The sequence below is a fragment of the Staurois parvus genome, unplaced genomic scaffold, assembly GCF_062004578.1.
Source record: "Staurois parvus isolate SC_StPar_1 unplaced genomic scaffold, SC_StPar_1.0 ptg000604l, whole genome shotgun sequence".
Classification (NCBI taxonomy): domain Eukaryota; kingdom Metazoa; phylum Chordata; class Amphibia; order Anura; family Ranidae; genus Staurois; species Staurois parvus.
This window is the reverse complement of record NW_028318400.1, coordinates 3,191,870-3,214,364: the sequence shown is the minus strand read 5'-3', so window position 1 is coordinate 3,214,364 and position 22,495 is coordinate 3,191,870. Positions and strand designations below refer to the sequence as shown.

The window sequence follows — 22,495 nt, the reverse complement described above, 5'->3', positions numbered from 1 at the left end:
CTGTTAAATCCATCTGACCAGAATCATTCAAGTCACACGGCACAACAGCCTCCTGGTCATAAAGAAAGTGATGTGTGCAATGATGTGTGTGGCCTTACTGCTTCCCAATGCTTTGAATGTTTTGATATATCTTAATAGGTAATAGCTTAAAAAATATTAGATACCTGGTCCCAGTTACTCTTTTATAGTTGTCTTTAGAATATACTGCAAGGATACTGACTCCCGACCCTATATTAACCAGCAACATAGGGTAAGGATTATCAAGGCAATATGGCTTCTTCAAACACTGCTCTGGGTCCGTTGGGTTTTCAAAATAATAACACTCTGGTCGTCCATTAAATCCTACTGAATCCATGTAGAGAAGGCCCTGGATCAAGCAGTCCAGTTCATCCAGTTTATGGAGCTGGAGGTCAGCTATCTAGACAGAGAGAAACATTAAGTTAATGAATAAGCAGGTGTAAGTAGAGCAGAGGAGACAATTTCTCCAAATACAAGGGCAAAGAGCTATCTGACAGCACTTTGCTCTCCTGTACATATTGGATATTGCATAACACATATAAACAAAGTACATGATGAAATTAATGATTGCTCTGCACTTTGGGCATCTATCGTTTATTGGCAAATCCTGATATGCTAAATACTGATAAACATAAAAGATTCTGTATCAATAAGCAAAATATTGTGCAAAAACTGACTACAGTGCCAAATAAAAGGGTCAGTTCACCCAATAAACAAGCTCTGGGTAAGCATGGTTGTATCTCTCCTTCCCCCAGCCTATTATTCTTTAGACTTTAGGTGAAAGATCTCTGCGCCTCATCATCATCAAACCAGCCACATTAATATTTAGAGGGCCTCACTCTTTCCATAGGATGACAGACAATTCTGAGAGTGCTATACGGGCTCTTTGGGGGAGGAGCAAAGCTGTGAAATTTGACACTGATCAAGTGTATTTGAGCTTTTGATTCCTATAGAAGACAGTAAAATGGCTGGATTTGGTAATGATTTACTGTTCATGGAGCAGTGTTGGCATTTTGTTTTCTATAGGCATCAAAAGCCTCAAACACACTTTATCATTGTTAAATATCATAGCAGTGCTCCTCCTCCAAAGAGTCTGAACAGCATTCTCTGTAGCTTAGAGCAGCTTTAGACAGTTCATCAGAACGGTTTTGTTAAATACATTAGAATATTTAGTCCAATATATATTGTGTTCCCCCACATAAGGTAGCATCAGGGGGAAGTGGGGTGTGTAGGCACTGAAACCGCACGTCTTGCTTTCATCCTCCACAGCCTGAACAGAAGGCCTACGCTCCTACCAGATGCCTATTGTGACAACAGAGGAGCACAGTTGGAACACAGGGACAATGTTGTCACCCTATAACAGTAAGTGCCTGAACAAGTTCTGTCATGGCAGGATCACTAAGTATTTTCAAGTATCTTAAGCTGACAATTTAAAAATATTGAAAATTATTTCCTAAAAGAGAAGTATGGAGTATTTTTTAAATCATACTTACCTAGGTGAATGTAGTATTGATCCGATGCTGCATTTGTCCCCCGCTGGCTTTAAGGGTGAGAACTGAGCGACCAGATACTGGTGATTGCTCATTTCTCCCTGCTGTGCCCCCCCCATGCTCACTGCAGCATTGAACTGTGGAGGGAGCTGGAGCAGCTCAGGCTCTCAGCAGCTCACTGAGAGCCTGACTTTAAAGTTGGGATCTTTCCCCAGCCTAGAATGGCTGAGTGACGTCAGCAATCAGCAGAATTTAGCCTGTTGTCGGCGAAAAATGGGTAACAGGAGTGCAGAATGAACTGCACTACTGTGATCCACAGACGAAGTACAGCCAAACGAGCTTTGGCTGTACTTCTCCTTAAAATTACAAGTATATTAGAAGTGTATATGAGGCTTTGCTGGTTGGCGTTACATAATGTTTACATTAAAATTATATGCAAACCCATGTATGCATGGGGTGCCGTTACAATTAAAGGATAAGTTCCCCTTTAGAAAAAAATAAATGCACTTTTTTGCAGGTAAAAAAAATGTGCATTTATTATTTTTTTCCTTGTAAGCCTTTAGAGCATTGTACCCACGATTAGCAGATTGCAGGTGCCATGTCAGGCTCCTACAGACTGTCAGTACACTGTCTGTCCATACTTCCAATATGGGCAGACAGTTATTGAAGTCCAGGAAGCTTAATGGACTATGGTAGAGCCCACCTGCACCACCGCATTTCATTGAGAACTACAAGCCATCTGCTGCAATGGCTGAGAATACTTGTAGCCATCAATTCACAAAACTCTGTGAATGAATGACGAGGCCATGCAAGGCTCTGCCCTGATTTCAAATTGTGACAGCGGGCGTGTAGAGAAGGTCCCCCGCCCGCTGTGACAAAGGGGGTGGATCGGAAGGGGAGGTGGTGGATGCTGAACATTTTACAGGTTATACCCTAAATATAGGTGTAATATGTAACATATTGAGAAAGGTGAACTTATCCTTTAAGGACACCGATTGTTTCAACACAGGTGATAGAAGATAGAATGCTACTTTATTGTGACTCAAAAGAAGGAAGACCAGGGAAATGGCAGATTAACCAGGTATTTACTAGCTACGCAAACACTGAAGGAACATTGATGCATACAGGCAGACATAATAGCTTTATATGTAATGAAAACAAAAACATTTCTAGAATTTTCTGGAATTACCAACATTTTAACCACTTGCCCTCCTGAGGATTTACCCCCCTTCCTCACCAGGCCATTTTTTGCGTTACGGCGCTACGTTATTTTAACTGACAATTACGTGGTCATGCAATGCTGCACCCAAATGAAATGTACAGTGAGGAACAGAAGTATTTGAACACCCTGCGATTTTACAAGTTCTCCCACTTAGAAATCATGGAGAGGTCTGAAATTCACATTGTAGGTGCATTCCCACTCTGAGAGACAAAATTAAAAAACAAAAATTCAGGAAATCACATTGTATGATTTTTAAAGAATTTATTTGTCTTGCACTGCTGAACATAAGTATTTGAACACCTGAGAAAATCAGTGTTAATATTTGGTACAGAAGCCTTTGTTTACAATTACAGAGGTCAAACGTTTCCTGTAGTTCCTGACCAGGTTTGCACACACTGCAACAGGGATTTTGGCCCACTCCTCCACACACATCTCCTCTAGATCTGTCAGGTTTCGGGGCTGTCGCTGAGCAACACAGAGTTTCAGCTCCCCCCAAAGATGTTCTATTGAATTTAGGTCTGGAGACTGGCTAGGCCACTCCAGAACCTTGATATGCTTCTTACGGAGCCACTCCTTGGTTATCCTGGCTGTGTGCTTCGGGTCGTTGTCATGTTGGAAGACCCAGCCACGACCCATCTTCAATGCTCTGACTGAGGGAAGGAGGTTGTTGCTCAAAATCTCACAATGGCCCCATTCATCCTCTCCTTAATACAGTGCAGTCGTCCTGTCCCCTTCGCAGAAAAGCACCCCCAAAGCATGATGTTACCACCCCCATGCTTCACAGTAGGGATGGTGTTCTTGGGATGCAACTCATCCTTCTTTTTCCTCCAAACACGACGAGTGAAGTTTAGACCAAAAAGTTCTACTTTGGTCTCATCTGACCACATGACTTTCTCCAATGCCTCCTCTGGATCATCCAGGTGGTCATTGGCAAACTTCAGACGGGCCTGGACATGTGATGACTTGAGCAGGGGAACCTTCCGTGCAATGCATGATTTGAAACCATGACGGCGTAGAGTTCTACCGACAGTGACCTTTGAAACTGTGGTCTCAGCTCTCTTCATGTCATTGACCAACTCCTCCCTTGTAGTTCTGGGCTGATTCCTCACCTTTCTTATCATCAGTGATACCCCACGAGGTGAGATCTTGCATGGAGCCCCAGTCCGAGGGAGACTGACAGTCAACTTTAGCCTCTTCCATTTTCTAACAATTGCTCCAACAGTTGATCTATTTTCACCAAGCTGCTTGGCAATTGCCCCGTAGCCCTTTCCAGCCTTGTGGAGGTCCACAATTTTGTCTCTGGTGTCTTTTGACAGCTCTTTAGTCTTGCCCATGGTAGTAGTTGGCATCTGACTGACTGTGGGGTGGACAGGTGTCTTTAAAGAGCTCAGACAGGTGCTACTAAGTTAGATTAATGAGTGGAATAGAGGTGGACTATTTAAAGGCACAGTAACAGGTCATTGAGAGCCAGAATTCTTGCTGTTTCTTAGGTGTTCAAATACTTAGGTTCAGCAGTGCAAGACAAATACATTCTTTAAAAATCATACAATGTGATTTCCTGAATTTTTTTTTTAAAATTCTGTCTCTCAGAGTGGGAATGCACCTACAATGTGAAGTTCAGACCCCTCCATGATTTCTAAGTGGGAGAACTTGCAAAATCGCAGGGTGTTCAAACACTTCTGTTCTTCACTGTATGTCCTTTTTTTTCCTACGAATAGAGCTTTCTTTTGGTGGTATTTGGTAGTCTGTGCGTTTTTTATTTTTTGCGTTATAAAGAAAAAAAAAAAAAAAAAAAAAAAGACCCACAATTTTGAGAAATTTGAGAAAAAAAAAACAAAAAAACAATCATTTATATTTTTTGCTATTAACTGCTTCCCGTCCGCCCTAAAGCAGAAGTACCGCGACAGGGCATCACGGTGCGCAAAATCACGTATATAAACATCATTTTGCAGTACCAGGTAGGAGGTGCGTGCTCCCTACACGTGCCGCCGTTTGCGGCTGTCAATCACTGGGTCCCGGCTGGTGATTCCTTGTGACGCCCGGTGATAACTGAGCATCTCCGATGGTGGGGAAGAGCGGTTTGTAAACAAAACAGTTTCTCCCCTGTCAACTCCTGCACACTGCTTTGCATGGCTGTGCATAGCACAGCCATGCAAAGCAGTGTGCTTACAGTGAAGCACACAGACAGCATATAATGTAAAACGGCACACAGTCAACCCTTTGATTGCCCCACAGGTTAACAAATCATTACAAGGAACACTGCCATACTGACATTCCCAACAAGTAGTGTTCACCTTCTTTGGAGCAGTCAGTCAATGAAAGACGATTGTTAATGAGCTACATTAATATTAAAGGCAATTGGTGTCGATTTGCTCTAATCAAGTTGTTTTTTTTTTTTTTATCCAATATAAAAAAAATAAAACATTGATTCCAAGTCTCTTCATCTAGAAGCCACTGTAGGCAATGTGGCTGCATTTTATTTATTTTTAATTCTGGTACTTCATTGTGCTGCCGTTTAGATCTGCTCCAAACTGTTCCTTTGTCAGGCTTGAGAAAAATACAATCAGCCAGCTAGGCCGGTTTCACTCGCCCTTCATGCTCTTTTTGTTGCTATGCAACAAGCTTCTGCGAGAAAGGCTGTTCTGCCTGTGTTAAACAGGAAGCAAAGGATTATTCTAATGAATGCAGACAACACCCGACACTCTGGATGCGTCATTTTCAATAAAAATGCACAATGACAATGAACACTGTATTCCTTCTCCCCCTGCTTGGACAGCTAATCATCAGCAGTTCAATGTTTACCAAACATTAGTGGCTTCACATGTTGTCAGTGACAATGAAAACTGGAATAGAACAAAAACTTAGGCAAGTTAATGAAGGCAGTGGAAGCATATTTTTCCCACTGAATTCCTTGAAGTGATTTTAAACCCTTACATAAACCCAGTGAAGTGACTGGCCTCAGGTGATACACAGATAAAACAAATCCTCCTATATACTGTAAGTGGTACCTCTTTATCAACTGTATCTCTTCTCTACATCTATCCAAAGTGCTGAATTCATAAAGCCTGTAGAGTTGTCAAAAAACAGGGTGGAAGGTACACTCAGCAGAGCTCAGTGAGGAGAGCTCTGAGAGCTGATTGGAAGGAAGAGACACACACCCCTCCACACAGCACACAGGAACAGAGCTGATGCTGAAAGTCTGCTGGAAGTCCCTTCTCTGTCACCATTTTTCTCTTGGTGTCAGGAAAAGTTGTCAGAAGTAATGCATGCTGATAGCAAAGGAAGGAAGCAGAAGACAGAAATGTCACTTGGTTTCACACTATAGAGGGATAAGCTTTGTTCATATTTCATGTCTGAGGTTTTCAACCACTTTATAAAGGGCCAGCTCACATCTGTGCAGTGCGTTACCACTGAACCCTATATAATGTGCATTTTTATGAAAGGGCATAAAAGATGCAGCAAGCAGGATTTTTTTTAATGGACTGCACAGGTGTGAACTGCACCTAATGTTGAGATTTAAAGCAGTATTAAATCCAAAAGCAAAACTTATCATATTGCAGTTTATCAGTTCTTAGATGTGATGGCTGCATTAGTTTTCTTTTTTATGGGATGTTTCTTTTGTTTTCACCTGGTGATCCTGCTAGAAAGTCTGATGTTTTTCAACAGAACAAACAGTTCTGCAGATGTAGCAGCTAGAGTGTTGAGACCAACCACTTAACACTAGCAGGGGTTCTTACAATGATCAGCTTTTATTTATGTAAAACCTTTATTCAAAAAAAAAACAAAAAAAAAAAAACAAAAAAAAAAAAAAAAAAACAATGTAACGTGATGTCACCTCCCAGGCATTTCAGCCATTGTCAGTGATCTCTCCTATAAACTGAAGCTTGCCACTGGAGGGATCATGCGACCAGACCGGAGTGCCCTGAGAATAGGGAAGTATACACATCTGCCTTTCAAGGGGTAGTTAGAATAGGATTTAAAAGGGCCTCCTATTTGAGCAAAGAAATCCAAACACTTAGAAAGACTGTTGTTGTGTTACCAAATACCCCTATGCGTGTGTGTGTGGGCGTGTGCGTAAAAATCTGGGTGTTTAGCTTAATATATTCCCTGCATTCAGATTAAAAAAAATAAATCTCCCCCTCTAAACACGTACCTCTATCAATCCAGCACACTCTTCTTACTCTCACTGACTTCACTCTATTTTCAAATCCAGGGTGAATGTAGTGGGTGGTGGGGCTGTGCCACACTGTGTATGTCTATGGACACACACACAGCCCTGCTCAGTAGTGCACCCGCACATGTGCCCCCACAGCACACACAGAAACCTGGTAAAGCATAGATCCCTGGCAGGGGTCCGCTCTGTGCAATTCCCATACACAAAGCAGATAATTATAAACCTGTTTATTATTAAAAAAATACACCAAAAAAAAACAAAAAACTTGAAACCACTCTAAAAGCAAGTTACCTTTTAGTAGTGGTTGGTGGTACGGCAGGCTAGGATCATTTTGCCGTTTTCAGTTGCCACCTGTAAGTTTGGGGTACAGTGTGTTCTCATGATAATTTACCAGTGTACTGGTCAATGTCCAAGAGTGAGCAATGGACAGAAATACCTTGTGCATTGTCTGGCCTCCCTCATCCCTGTACTTTCATTTTTGACAGTAGGGAATGTGCTTTTTGTGAGTTATTCTTTTTTATTGAATATATACTGAAATTTTGCAATATAATGTGTAATACTGGAATATATACTGTATCTGGGGACTGGGTTCCATGGGATAGTTCTGAGTTTATCATGGGCAATATTTATGTCATTTTCTGGTCTTTTTGAATTTTCAATGGAGGTCCAAAAAAGGTCCCTGCACGTTTCTGTGAGACTTTGTTGCGACTTGCATTGAGATGTATCACTGGAGTCGCAATGAAATGGCAGCAAGTCGCAATGAAGTCACACCGCATAGTCGAACTTAAAATCGCAAGACTTAATGGCCTCTCTAGGGGCTATATGTAGATAGTGTCCCAGTACACACTGACTGGGAAACTACTGTGTTAATCATTCCATCAGTTATGTCTCATTCACACGGAGCTGGAAACGCAGGAAAATGCAGGTCTTACACTTAATCAGTATTAATGAGCCTTGCCAGAGGTATTGTGCTTGTGAAGGTTAGAAGCCACATAGCCCATAAAGCGATGAAGATCATAACAACATTTTCTATTTTTACAACTACGTTCTCTCTAAGGATTTCTTTATCCCTTTAATAATCTTAAAGTGGTCGCAAAGCCTAACCAATTCTTACCTTGATGCATTCTCTGTTAGATTGCTCCCTCACCCCCCAAAAATACTTACTTGAGTCTTAAATCGATCCAGCACTGTGCCTATCTCACAGACTTTGCTGAGGCAGAGGGAGCCAATGTCAATTAAATCCTGTGAGCAGAGAACGTGGGATGAGGGCTGTGCATGTCAATAGATGTATACAGCCCAGCTCTAGATTGAGCCCACACGAGTGCCCTCGTAGCAAGTGGCTGGCTATAGTGGCACTTGAAGAGGAGGAGCCTATAGTGGCGGAGGGGGACCCCAGAAGAGGAAATTTGGGGCCATTCTGTGTAATTCCATTGCACAGGGCAGGTAAGTATAACAACTTTGTTATTAAACAAAAAAAAAATTATATTACAAACACTTTAACCTTACAATGATCAGCCATACCATTATGACCACCTACCCTATATTGATCAGCCATACCATTATGACCACCTACCTTATATTGATCAGCCATACCATTATGACCACCTACCTTATATTGATCAGCTATACCATTATGACCACCTACCTTACAATGATCAGCCATACCATTATGACCACCTACCTTACAATGATCAGCCATACCATTATGACCACTCACCTTATATTGATCAGCCATACCATTATGACCACCTACCTTATATTGATCAGCCATACCATTATGACCACCTACCTTATATTGATCAGCCATACCATTATGACCACCCACCTTCTATTGATCAGCCACGCTATTATGACCACCCACCTTATATTGCTTAGGTCCCTATTTTGCTGCCAAAACAGCCCTGACCAATTAAGGTATGGATTTCTGAAGGAATGCTGTGGTATCTGGCACCAAGCTAGTCAGAAATGGATCTTTTAAACCCTGTAGGCAGCAAGGTGGGGCCTTCATGGATCTGACTTGTTTTTCCAGCACATCCCACAGATACTTGATTGGAGTGAGATCTGGAAAATTTTGAGACCAAGTCAACATCTCAAAGACACTTAATTCCATTGCTCCATGGTCCAGTTCTGATGCTCACATGCCCATTGTAGGTGCTTTTGGCTGTGGTCGCAGGTCAGCATAGGCACCCTGATTGGTCTGTAGCTATGTAGGTCCATATGCAACAAACTGTGATGCACTGTGTGTTCTGACACCTATCAGAACCAGCATTAACTTTTTCAGCAATTTGAGCTACAGCAGTTCTTCTATTGGGTAGAACTACATGGGTCAGCCTTCATTCCCCACGTGCATCAATGAACCTTGACCACCCATGACTGTTACCGGTTTTCCTTCCTTGGACCACGTTTACTAGGTCCTAAGCACTGCACACCAGGAACATCCCACAACAGTTGCCGTTGTGGAGCTGCTCTGACTCAGTTGTCCAGACATTACAAGTTGGCTCTTGTCAAAGTTGCTCAAATCCTTACACTTGTCCAATTTTTGTGTTTTCAACACATCAACTTCAGTTGGCATATTCACTTGTTGCCTAAAATATCCCACCTACCTGTGTGCCATTTTCAACATAATCAACATTATTCACTGTACCTGTCAGGGGTCATAATGTTATGACTGATCGGTGTATATGCTATATTTAAGGCATTTCGAATCCTACATAAACAAAACATACTTAAATGCCCATTGATATTAAAAAGTATTGAGATCAAACACCTTTCCAATGCTTATCAGTAAGATGGACATATTACATGCACTTGTGTTTTATTGCTATGTAAACAAGCTCATTAACTAGGTGATACCCTTTCTCCAGCTCTCTTATCTCATCTAGCAATACCTATATTGATTACATACAATAAACTCCTTAATATCGCACATATATTCTGCCAATAGGCTACATAATCAGGTTCTGGTCTTGTAAAGGGATTATCGCTCTTAAAACCTGAAACCTGAGTTGTAGAAGTATTCATGCAAATAAAAAAAAACAAAAAACAATGGAATCATCCACAGTGGTGAGCTGTTATCCAACCTAATAACCTTTCTACATAAACTAGGAACTGCTCAATATCAGGAATATACTAAAGTGAGCATCTACTAAAAGCTCATAAAAAGTTCTGCTTTTAGAGGCAACACACTTGCTCTGTGGATTGAAATATTCACATCTCTCACCTTCCTTTGTTTAACACCCCTTAGTAGGCTTGATTTAGAGCAGGAGCCTCCAAACATTTCAAAACCAGAGACCAAATTATATATTTTACAAATATTCTGGGCCAAAAACAAATAAAAATTATGAAGAGTCCCCCCTTACATTCAGAAGTGCCCACCAGAGTCGCCTCTTACATCAAGCAGCAACCATCCACCAGAGTCATCCCTTAAATCAAAGAGTGTCCATCAGAGTCTCCTTTTGCATGCCAGGATGCCCATTAGGGTCTCTCCCCTACATGCAGGAGTGCCCATCAGAGTCCCTACTTACATGCAGGAGTGCCCATCTGAGGGACTTGGGAATTCACTGACTGGTTGGCTGCCTGTAGATGCACCATTGTCCGTATTACGATACAAAGACCGGAACATCCACTGCCAGCCAGCTGGGGTATTTTCACAGACAGCTACTGTGGGCCAGATTACATCTTGTAGTGACCTGAATGTGGCCTGAGGGGCTGTGGTTTGGGGACCCCAGAAGTAGAGAATCTAGGCCTGCTTAGATTAACTCCACACATGCATTTTTGCACAAGACATGCTCTTGGTTAGACGGGTCACATCACTTGCCGATAGTTCCGGGTCTGCAGGAACGAACCCCCCCCAAAAAAACCAAAACCAAAAAAAAAAAAAAAAAAAAACACAGGTCGGAAGCAGGCCAATGATCACCCAGCTATGTTTTTGAATATCTACCCCCCGCTATATATTAAAAGGCCTTAAAGTGGTTTTAAGGGCTGAAGGATTTGTTACCTTCATGCATTCTATGCCTTCAGTGTTCAGGTTCCCCCTCAGGCCCCTTTAATACTTACCTGAGCCCCCAGGGCACACACGAGTGCCCCCAGCACAAGCAGCTTGCTCTGGGGACATTCAGCATGGGGGGGGCCAGGAGCACCGGTGGGGAGGAGAATCGGGGCTGCTCTATGCAAAACCATTACACAGAGCAGGTAAGTATGACACATTTGTTATTTTTAAGAAAAAAAAATATCGGAACCTTTAGTATCACTTTAATTCATTGCAGGGATTATGTAACACACTCCTGCAAACTATTAATAAATGATTAAAGCTGTCGTTATCAAACACTAACATACTAATAAAAACAAAAGGCACTGATAGACACAGTGAAGGACATGCAGTGACAGACATTGCTTGATAAGAACTAGGATGACGGGTACAAACTAACAGACGTAGCCCATGATGGACAAAAACTGACAGACATCAACTGTTTGGCACTTTACTTTTAAAATAAAAGGTCATTCGTTCTTTTGTTAGCATATCAAGCTTTCCCACACATACACACATATAGAAAAATGGACTATAAGATTGCATTAAAAGAGCCCTTCCCTAGACATACCGTCCTAAAGTCTTCTTCAAACTTGTACGCCCCACCTCCTGTGGCACACAGTGTAGTGTGTAAGCTGGAGAAGTTCTTCTCGCTTCCCATCTGAATGAACCTATGCATAGCACAGGTGGGAAAGCGGATAAAGTGCAAATTGCCTTTACGGCCACACATGGTCAGATTTTTCAGTTCCAAATGGACATCCCGGATTCCAGTTTTACCATAGGCTGTATTTGAAGTCAAGTATTTTCTAATGCTTTTCAGGTTTTCAACCTCTTCTTGTTCTTCCTCTGCCGTGATGTCTTTAGGCTCAAAGTAGACAAGTTTAACCAGAGTTCCACCAATATCCATGCCGAACCATGGGAAGGCTGTAAAAGGAAAAAGAAAATCAAAAGCCTGACACACACATTAAACATAAAGATGTACTTTTAGCCTAAGGATATAGCTTCTTTTCCCCTCTCTGACATTGACCCAGTCCGGGTATGGATCACTCTCACTTCATTGTAGAAGAGCAAACAATCCTCTTGCCACTGCTATAGCAAAAAACTCAACTGAAAAAAAGAATATATTTTTGCTTGTCCTTTGGAGACATAGTTCTCCTTTAGCACAAAAGGTACTCAACCTTGCCTGCATCCAAACCCCATGAGTCAGAGACATTTTTCCAAAAGTCCCTATTGAAATGTGGTTCCTCAGCAGAAGCAAGGTGGACCGTTCCTTGTCAGTACTGGGAGACTGAAGCTGTTAATTGCCAGCAAGGGATTCTTACCTTTCAGGATAAGAGATATTAGTTTTAGGCCAGGGGTTAGGGTGCTTAGTTCATGTGTTAAGGATTCATTTTAAAGTATGGTGTGTTAAGCCAGCCATAGACAGTTTGAATCTCGGCCAGTTTAGGAGGGACCTCCCTAGATTCGAACTGTGTATGGGCACGCTGAATGTACCCAAGTTGATCGACTGATCAACTTGGGTACAACCTGCTTGTTGGGTTTTACATGTGATTATTGCTAGTGGGTATTATAGCTGCTAGCAGCAATCACTGTGTTCTCCTGGAAGGAATGGCTCCACGGGAGGGATTCCTCTATCAACACCGACTGTGTTGATGGGAGAATCAAGCAATTTTCTATCCTGCAACCATCTATGGATGGCTTTAGGGAGAGGATTAATCAAATTGCTTAATAGATCAGATCTATCAGATAGACAGCCCAATGGCTAAAACCGTCCGTAGATGACAGGATTTTCTTTGCAGGAAAGAAAATTGCTCAATTTTGTCATCAACACAGTCAGTGATGAGGGAATCCCTCCTGCGGAACCATTGTGTTCTCCCAGCGGGGAGGCATGGGGTGGGGCGTGGGGTAGCTATCCCTGCCAGGAGAATGCAGCGATTATTGCTAGGGGCTTTCCGCTATGAAAAATCCATCAGGCTGGTTGCACACAACAATTGATTTGGGTACAATCAGCCTGCTCATAGATGGTTTGAATCATGCCCTTTCCCAAGATTCCAACCATCTTTGGCCAGCTTAACCGAAGAAGCTCCCAGTGAGGCATTATACAGCAGATACTGGACAACAGATTCAGAGATATCTATCTATCTATCTATCTTAGTGTGGCTGCAAACATCAGACATGAAATATGAACAAAGCATATCAATCTATAGTGTATACTTGTCTCAGTCCAGAGCACTAATGCAGGCCATAGACGGGTCGTTTATCGGCTGAATTTTTGTCCGCAAGAAAAATCGGCCGATATTCAAGCAGTTAGTGGGGCCAGCCCGTTGGCCGTTTTTCGCGGATCTCCTCTTTTATTTTTATCGGTCATGCTGGAAAATCTACGAAAAACGGACGTTTTTCATGGACATTGGTGGCAGCATGGGAACAGGGCCGAGCAATTTTTCGTTAATCGGCCGACAATTCGGCCGATAAACGGCCCGTCTATGGCCTGTCCTAGTGTCATTTCTGTCTGCTGTTTGTTCCTCTGCTATCAGCATGAGTCACTTCTGACAAGTTTTCCTTACACCACGAAAAAAAACGGTGACAGGGGAGGGACCACCAGCAGATTGACAGCCTCAGCTCTGTTCTTGTGTCAAGGGAGGTGTGTCTCTTCCCTCCAATCAACTCTCAGAGCTCCCCCTCACTGAACACTGCAGTGTATAATTTTAGCTCGCCGCCCCCCTGCTTTCTGAACTCTCAGACAAGCTGCATAACTTCTGCACTTTGAACAGATGTAGAGAAGACAATACTGCAGATAAGCAGGTACAACTTATGTTGGAAGATATGATTCATCTCTGTATATCACCTGAGGCCACCCATTTCACTGGGTACATATAAGGGTTTACAACCACTTTAAAGAGCCAGTTCACACTGGAACGCTCATGTCCCTAGTTAAATTGAAGAAAGAGAGAGGGGATAAAATAAACTGGAATGCATAAAAAAACCCAAAACGCACTGGAACGCGTCAAAAAGGCATCAAAAACGTGCCGTAATACGTAAAAAAACGCGCCTGCATCCGGAATGCATTTCTATAGTGTGAACTGGCCCTTTGGGGTTTTTTAGGTAAATGTAGCTGAACAGGAAAATTGTTGTTCTACTGGGAGATTGCCTCACTCCATGAAACCACTAAGCTGGTAATGAAATAGCAGGTGGAAAGCAGAGATTTCATCACACTAGTAGAACTAGGTCTAAGTTTTTAGGTAGGGCAAGGGATCAAGTCATAGGTCCACATTTTGCATAACAGAAATATTTTTGAAAGCTTTAGAGTAGATAAATTACTTTTCAGCTCCAAAAGCCTTGTATGGAACTGTCAGTTCCAGAAAGACTTATTAGGAGGTGATTTACTGACTTACTCAAAGAAAGCCATGAATACAATGATTTGCATACTACATGTACGTAACACTGTTAGCAAAAAAACCCCCACAAAAAACAAAAAAAAAAACTATAACTGTCCCATGTGCGGACAAATCCATCTCCACTACCGCTTAGTAAGAAAACTGTCAGAATGATAGATGTGGTCTGAGCTCCGTAGTTGGCACAGGAGCCAACCAGTTCAAAAATTCTGAACAAACCCACCCTGCTGCTCAATGCCCTGCTAACTTGGCAACTAAAACAAAACAGCCAAGTGTGATCCTAAATATAGACCCTGACGGTATAATCGCCACATGGAGCTATTCTCGCTCCAAGCTCATGATGAATTTATGTCCAACCATCAGAGCAGTGCACATAGTAATAAAGACATGGAACAAAAGTCTATCTAAAGGTGGCCACACATGCTCTGACATAAGTAAACAATGCAAATGATTTCAGAAAATCCAAACTGTTTTTGTTTTTGATAGAGTGGGAAAGGATCAGAAGCCCCTGATGGGTTTTTATTACCTTTAGAATGTGGATGGTAGAACCTCTGTCAGCTTTTTACCATTTGCAAAACAAACAGGCAGACAAATACCTGGTGCATTACCAGAGGTCTATTCTTTAAAATCAATATCAAAGCAGATGGGAACTCGTAAAAAAAGGTGAAGGATAAAAACCAAGAGATGCCACAATGTGTGGGAGACCTCACTAGGCTGGCAAGCCCCTGCGTTTTGGGGGCGAACCTTCTTCTTCAGTGCTAAGCTGACTTTAGCTCTGAGGAAGGGGATGCACCCCCAAAACATGTCAGCTTTTCAGCCCTAGTGGGGTTGCATGTTGGGGCACACTTCTCCCATACATTGTGGCATCTCGTGCTTTTTATCTTTCACCTTTGTGAGTACCCATCTGCTATGATATTGATTTTAATGAATAAACCTCTGGTAATGCACCAGGTGTTTGCGCCTGACTGTTTGGTTGTTTTACAGTTGCTACTGGATCCCCCATCAAGGAAAGCTGCATGAGCTGTGCATTTCCGGTGAAGTCCCTAGGTGGTCACCTTGGCTCTATTCAACAGTGATGGATCTCTGAGCACTGGGAGTGAAAGTGTGCTTATTGTATAAACCTATTCCATGGCATGCCTTAACAGTATGGGAGGGGGTGCAGTCCCGCAGCCTTTCCCTGGGTGCTAGACCTGTCCTGGTTCTGCCAGGAGGCCTTAGGGTACTCTATGGAACATGTGCTGTGGTACATCATCAGGGTACCAACTGTCTCTTCCTGGTACTTGCAGCTGCCCCCCCCCCCCCCCCCCAATGATGCATCATGCCCCGGAAAATGTCCCAGAAGAAGATGGATGGGCAGAACCCTGTGTGCAGTGGATCCCTAAAGAACACTTCTGGGTGTGCAAGTATGTGTTTTTTTTTTGTCTGTGCATAACCAGTGGGAAAAAAAAAGTAAGGAAGGGATAGGATTCCTCTAACTACCCCGCAATAATGAATGGATACTTATAGGTTGCTTTTCTTGCTATGGGATGAAGATATTTTCTAAAATCTGGGAGACAGTTTAGTAATTCATCTCTGTTCTACACGGAAAGTACAAATGCAAATCTGAAGCTGCCTGCAAAATACACTTTGAGATCTGTGTTCTTCTAGTCATCGGCACTGTACACACGCCTGCCTTTTCCTTCTGTGGCTCAAGTACCACTTCAGTAGAACAGCCCAAGTGTTTTACAAGCAGTTTCACAAATATTTAACATATAAGTATTTAACATATAAGTACCTGCTATCAAAGTAGCTCACAATGCAACACCATCAAACCCTTCTATCCACAAACATAAAGGGTCAATTTTGGTGGATTTGGTGGAATCTACCAATATGTTTTTGGGCGGTGGAAGAATATTCAATCTCAATGCGGGGAGAACTCCTCCCAGAACTTCAGGGTAAAGTCAGCTAAAGATGATTTAAACCATGTATGGGCAGGCTGAATGTGCCCAATTTGATCTAGTGATCAACTTGGGTACAACCAGCGTGTCGAAGTTTACATGCGATTATTGCCAGTGGCTATTATAGCCTCTAGCAGCAATCACTGTGCTCTTCCAGTGGGGACGGCTCCCCCTTCCAGGAGAACACAATGACTCTGCGGGGAGTCCTATTAACATTGACATCAACAATTGACCGTGGTTGCAGGAAAGAAGGTCTCTCCATCTATGGCTGACCTAAAGTGGTAGTAAAGTTGTTTCTGGTACTATCGCCTATTGGTAAGCTTATAATGAAGTCACGGGGAACGTGACGTAACGCGTGGGAGGAGCCAGATGTTGGACGCCACAGGAAGTGATTGTGGCAGTATGCAATATTTGTCTTAAAGGAGCGTTGATCTTTAACTTCTGTGTATGAAAGTGCAATACTGTTACTAAACAGATTGGTTTTAACTACTACACTATGAAATGCTGTTCTGTGTTTACTGGAGCACAATGGAGGAGTAAGAAGAAGTGATTACCCATAAGATCGGGGAGGAGAAGATTGGCTGTTGTTTCTAAGGAGAGATCATTAACCCCATAAGGGAAAAGTTTATCCAGACCTAATAATGTATGTTCTTAGGTCGCACTTCGGAGGTGAGTGCATTATCATTAAGGTGATGGGAGTCACAGTTGTATGAAGGTGACCATTACTGACTCAATCACAGACTGCAGGAAGATGTAGGAGTGGCACTAAGGAAGATTAGTCTGAATGTTGGACTCTCACAGACTGCTTATGCCTATGTCATGTTTTATCTCACTGAACACTTATTACACAGAGGTATATTTTTGCATATTGGTTTAACAAATATTTATGTATTTATCTTATGCATTTATATCACATGCATTCACATTTTTTTATTTAGTTTGGTTGGCAAGGGAGCGCTGCATATATCTTTCTAGATCTGTACTCATGACGTGTGTGACTACTCATTGATGTGAGCTGTACCCGATCACGAATTCTCAATCAGCAATTTATCACAGTACAGTTTTCACCTTATTTTAGGTCTAGCGCAAAAGTCACATGACACTATAGATATAATAAAGCTTACCTATAGGTAAAATGAATATCTCCTAAACCTGCACCGTTTAGGAGATATTCCATGGAGCAGCAGCCGGTGACGTCACCAGCATATGCGCTCTGAAGGAACAGCACATCATGCTTTTCCTTCACAGATCTGTGCCATAAACTATGACTCCTGTGCACATGCGCGGAAATGACATCATTGCGGCTTGGCCAGCCAGACAGCTGGCCAAACCCGTGAACTCAGAAGGAAGACTGGCTAAAGATGGAAGCCCTGTCAGCGGTGACAGCACACCAATGGAGGGCTTCATTTTATGGTAAGTCTCTCATAAAGGTAAGTTTACTTCCACTTTAAGGCTACTTTCACACTGATACACAGCAAAAACGCATTGGCGTTTTTACAGCGCTGTATGTTTTTTAAAGGGCATGTGACTTAAAAACTGCAACAAAAACACTTCTCAGTGGCGTTTTTGAGGAGCTTTTCAGGAGTTTTCCATTGATTCAACGGGAAGAGGCGTTTTTGGGGCATTTTTTTTTTTTTTTTTTAACTCACCACACATTCCCCAAAGATGCTGCAAGCAGACGTTTTTACACCAAACCGCAAGCGCAACGCCTCAGTGTGAAAACATACATAGATATACATTCACATACATAGGGAAGCATTTTTCTGAAGCTTTTAAGGCGCTTTTTTTAATGCAAAAACGCTTCAAAAACTTCTCAGTGGGAAAGTAGGCTAAGTGTACTAACCCCTTCATTGCCACAGCCCCAATTTCTATCAAGTGGGAGCTGGCATGCGCCCAGAAAAAGGAAGACGTATTACCTACCAATAGAAATGCCACTCAGCAGCCTGGCTCGTATAATCATTGCCAATGTTATTAAAGAGAAAGAGACCATAAGGCTGGTATGCTTAAAGCGGAACTATCCTCACCTGAGACATCCTGGAGCTCCTCGCAGGCCACTGACATCTTTGATTGGCTGGCTTCCATGTATGGAGCACTGGCAGCTTTCACTGGCCAGGCCGGTATGATGTCATTGGGGTTCAGTCAGCTTCAGAACTGACAACTCTCTATATGCATAGCACTCTGTACAGGGGAGGATAGGCAGATAGGCAATTTTACTGCAGAACAGGCAAATCATATCTCTTCTGCATTAAAAATCCTGCCTGTCTGCCCATATTAATAATTTCCATAAAGTTCCACCTTAAGAAAATGTGTCCGCCTTAACTACCAATGAGGGTACAGGATCCGAGAGTCTCAGGTTTTTATGCATCATGCTCCATATATGTAGGAAAGGCCTACAAATGCCAGTGTTGCTTTGGTGTAAGGTCCAACTTGTTTGGTGTGATGAGTCTAAAGTCCAGCTGAAATATCACCACCCTACTTTAGCCAGTTAGCGGGACTGAACAAAATGTTACATTCAAAAGACTAATGCAGGTCACACATGGTTGGGATTCCAAATGATTTTGTACGAAAATCGGACCTAAGACTAATCGGCCGATTTTCGCTCTGTTAGTGGGGCAATGGCATTGGCCGATTTTCGTGGTTCCTCCCCATTTCTTTTATGGGGCATGCTGGAAAATTGGTGAAAAATGACCAATTTTCAAAATCATTGATGGCACCATCAGATTACAGAACGAATTTTCGATTTTCGGACAAAAAAATTGTTCGGAATTCGAATCATGTTTGGCCTGCATAAGGGCCGTTTCAGACTAGAATGCGGTGTGGTAAAGCCAAGTTCCTGTGCAGCTTCCAACACCACATTCCAATCATACTGCCCTCGCGATCTGCTGTGGGTGTCGCACAAGATGGCACAGTACAAAAGTATCATGCAATCTGGTTGCTGTGTGTTTCAAAAAGTACCGTAGTGCATGCACTCATTTTGGTGCAGTGCAATTTCACCCCATTCTAAATGAATGGGGCTGAAATCGCACTTTGCAGAATTTCTGTACGATTCTCATGCAGTGCCTAGTGTGAAAAGGCCCTAAGGACCCATTCACACCAGAAAGTGTACATCTACTGTGTGTTTTTTTTTTCATGTACATTGGAATGCATATGATGCACATTTTTAAGCGCTTTTACATGCAGTTGAGCGTTTTTCCATCTGTGTTTGTCCTTTGAGGTTCCTTCTGTCTTCTTTCTTTGGGCTTTTATGTTGTGATGTGTTGCGGTACATTTGTGTGCACTTACATGCAGCATGAAAAATGCGGCTTGTTTTCACTGCACTGTAATGCTGTGAACTATGCCCATAGGATAACCTGGATTTTGGACCATCTATGCAGCTGGAATGCAATAAAAAATGCATCCAACTGCATCTGGTGTAAATGGGCCCTAAAGTTTGGAGTATATTTTAAGGAGCTCAGCACTAAAGACAGGTCACCATTCCTCCATTTTGCAACAGAGAAAAAGAAAAGGGAAAAAAAAAAAAAAAAAAGGAAAACAAGTCTAACCTTTCTTACTAACCAAACTTTGTTCTACATACCTCGCTTCCCTTGCATGCTGCGATCACATGGCCAAGTGAACAGGTGCTATCTGAATGGGTGACATTTGATCTCTGCTTTAGACGATAACTATCTAGGGGAAAGGTCTCAAGTATATAAGACAACTGCCGAGAGACATAATATCAGGTACAGCCTAATAAATTAAACAATTAGCAGTGCCACAAGACAAATAATATAAATGTCAACACAAGGAGTACTGTAATATAGTTCTATCAACTGTAAAACAAAAGAAACAAGATCACTTACAAGTCATTAAAACTAAACCAAAAGCTGACAAAGAATGGCAAATGCATATACTCCTGCGCTGGAAGATGGACTCCACAAAGGCTAGAACCACATGTACGATGCCTAGAAAATGCATGCCTTGCTGCAACGGACCAGGGGAATCCAAATGTACTGCATGCAAAAAAAACAAATAGAGGACACACAGGCCTTTTAAAAAATCATTTATTGTTTAAAAGAAGTGGGAAAATATTCACAAAGGATAAAATGTCAAGGGCAGATCATAAAAAGTACAGCAAGGTCCAGTCACACTGGATAATATCCGTAATGGGACCCCTAGACCTCCAAATGAATGGCGCGTTTCGATGGGCTCTGAGGAAGAGGCAAGTACTCAAAACGCGTCAAGAAAAGTAAGTGTCAACTGCTCGAAACGCCCATCTGGCTCTGAGGAAGAGGCAAGTCCTCGAAACGTGTCAAGAGGAAGAAGCAAGTACTTGAAACGCGTCAAGAAGAGGAAGAGGCAAGTACTCTAAATGCCCATCTGGTTCTGAGGAAGAGGAAAGTCCTCGAAACGCGTCAAGAGGAAGTAGTTGAAACGCGTTAAGAGAAAGAGGCAAGTACTCTAAATGCCCATCTGGCTCTGAGGAAGAGGAAAGTCCTCGAAACGCGTCAAGAGGAAGAAGCAAGTAGTTGAAACGCGTCAAGAAGAAGACGAGGCAAGTACTCGAAATGCCCATCTGGCTCTAAGAGGCAAGTGTTCGAAACGTGGCAGTCATCTGGAGGTCTAGGGGTCCCATTACGGATATCATCCAGTGTGACTGGACCTTGCTGTACTGATGTGATGTTATATGATGTGCCCTTGACATTTTATCCTTTGAGAGTATACTACCACTTCTTCTAAACAAGAAATGATTTTTTAAAAAGGTAATGCACTAGGCCTGTGCGCCCTATTTTTGTTTCTTTGCATGTAAACCACAAGCTGCCCTGACTTACCTAAACCTTCAAAGGAAATTGAATTTGACGTTTAAAAGCATTGGATCCTTCCGATGTTCATGTTATATAAAAGGTGCCCCTTGGGCAGGGGAGGGGCTAATTGTAGCATGTTCCAATGAAATTATTAAACAGTAAACTGAGCATGCCAGTCGTCCTTTTACCACAGTAACGTTTATCTCCATTCTGATAATGTCTTGAAATTATAAATTTCTTTAAAGGTTATCAATAGCTCTTATAAAGAGATAAATGTGTGTTGGATAGTTATGGATGGATTATGCCAAAGCAATAAAGATTGTCATCACTTCAATAGGTTAAAGTAGGATGACTAAAGCAGCACATAAATAAGTAAGTTTTTCTCTGGAAAAAAAAAAATATTACTAAATTCCCCCATCCACATACTTTATGTGGATGGGGGAATCCTCCCCACTGAGCTATTTTACTGACTGTGGAGAGACTTCCCTAAGAATACACCAATCAACACTGCAGGCCATAGCTGGCAGCACAGATTGGACAGGGAAAATCTGACAGGGTGGTTGTACAGAAGTCAATTGGTAGATTAAAATATTTCTAAAGCCAAAACTTTCTTTTAACTTAATTCCCTTCATTAGTGCAAAAAACATTTTATTGCTGTCTGTCTTCCCCCCTCCCTGTGTAAAAAGGAAGAGAGGGGAGAACAGATCCAGCGCTGTGCATGGCTGCATCTATTCTCCCCTCTCTTCACACAGACTCAAGCACTGTCAGGCTGTCACTCAAATGCAGGGAGGAAAAGCGGGAGGTGGGGCTAAGTCCCGCTGTGTGTGTCTATGGAGCGCAGCTTCATAGACGCACATAGCTCGGTAATGAACACGCACTGTGTGCCTCCATAGCAAGCAGCTTGCTATGGGGACACACAAAAAAAAAAAAGAGGAGGGGCCAAGATCGCCAGCAGGCTACCCTAAAACAGGAGGTTCGGGACCGCTCTGTGTAATACCATTGCACAGAGCAGGTAAGTATAACATGTTTATTATTTTAATCAAAATCATTTTACTCTTAGTGTCACTTTAACCACTAGCCTACAGGGCACTTACACCCCCTTCCTGCCCAGGCCAATTTCCAGCTTTCTGCGCTGTCACACTTTGAATGACAATTGCGCGGTCATGCAACACTGTACCCATATGAAATTTTTATCATTTTTTTAGAGCTTTCTTTTGGTGGTAATCATCTCTGGGATTTTTATTTTTTCTTATACAAACCAAAAACCACTGAAAATTTTGAAAAAAAACACAAACTTTTTTTTCTTAGTTTTTTATTATACAATTTTGTAAATAAGTGATTTTTCTCCTTCACTGATGTGCGCTAATGAGGCTGCAGTGATGGGCACTGATAGGCTGCACTGATAGGTGGCACTGATGGGCACTGATGAGGAGGCACTGGTAGGTTGCACTGAT

General features: G+C 42.3%; 1 protein-coding gene across 2 annotated transcripts in view; it reads right to left on the bottom strand.

The window, feature by feature from the left end:
- The window catches only part of PANK1 (pantothenate kinase 1), a 75,599-nt gene that overhangs the window by 30,408 nt on the left and 22,696 nt on the right, over positions 1 to 22,495 (bottom strand). For both annotated transcript variants that reach the window (XM_089692772.1, XM_089692773.1), the window contains exons 2-3: positions 11,503 to 11,855; positions 165 to 418 (exon numbers count right to left, since the gene is read on the bottom strand). In XM_089692772.1, coding sequence (XP_089548898.1) covers positions 165 to 418; positions 11,503 to 11,855 — 607 coding nt within the window. The remainder of the gene's footprint in view (positions 1 to 164; positions 419 to 11,502; positions 11,856 to 22,495) is intronic.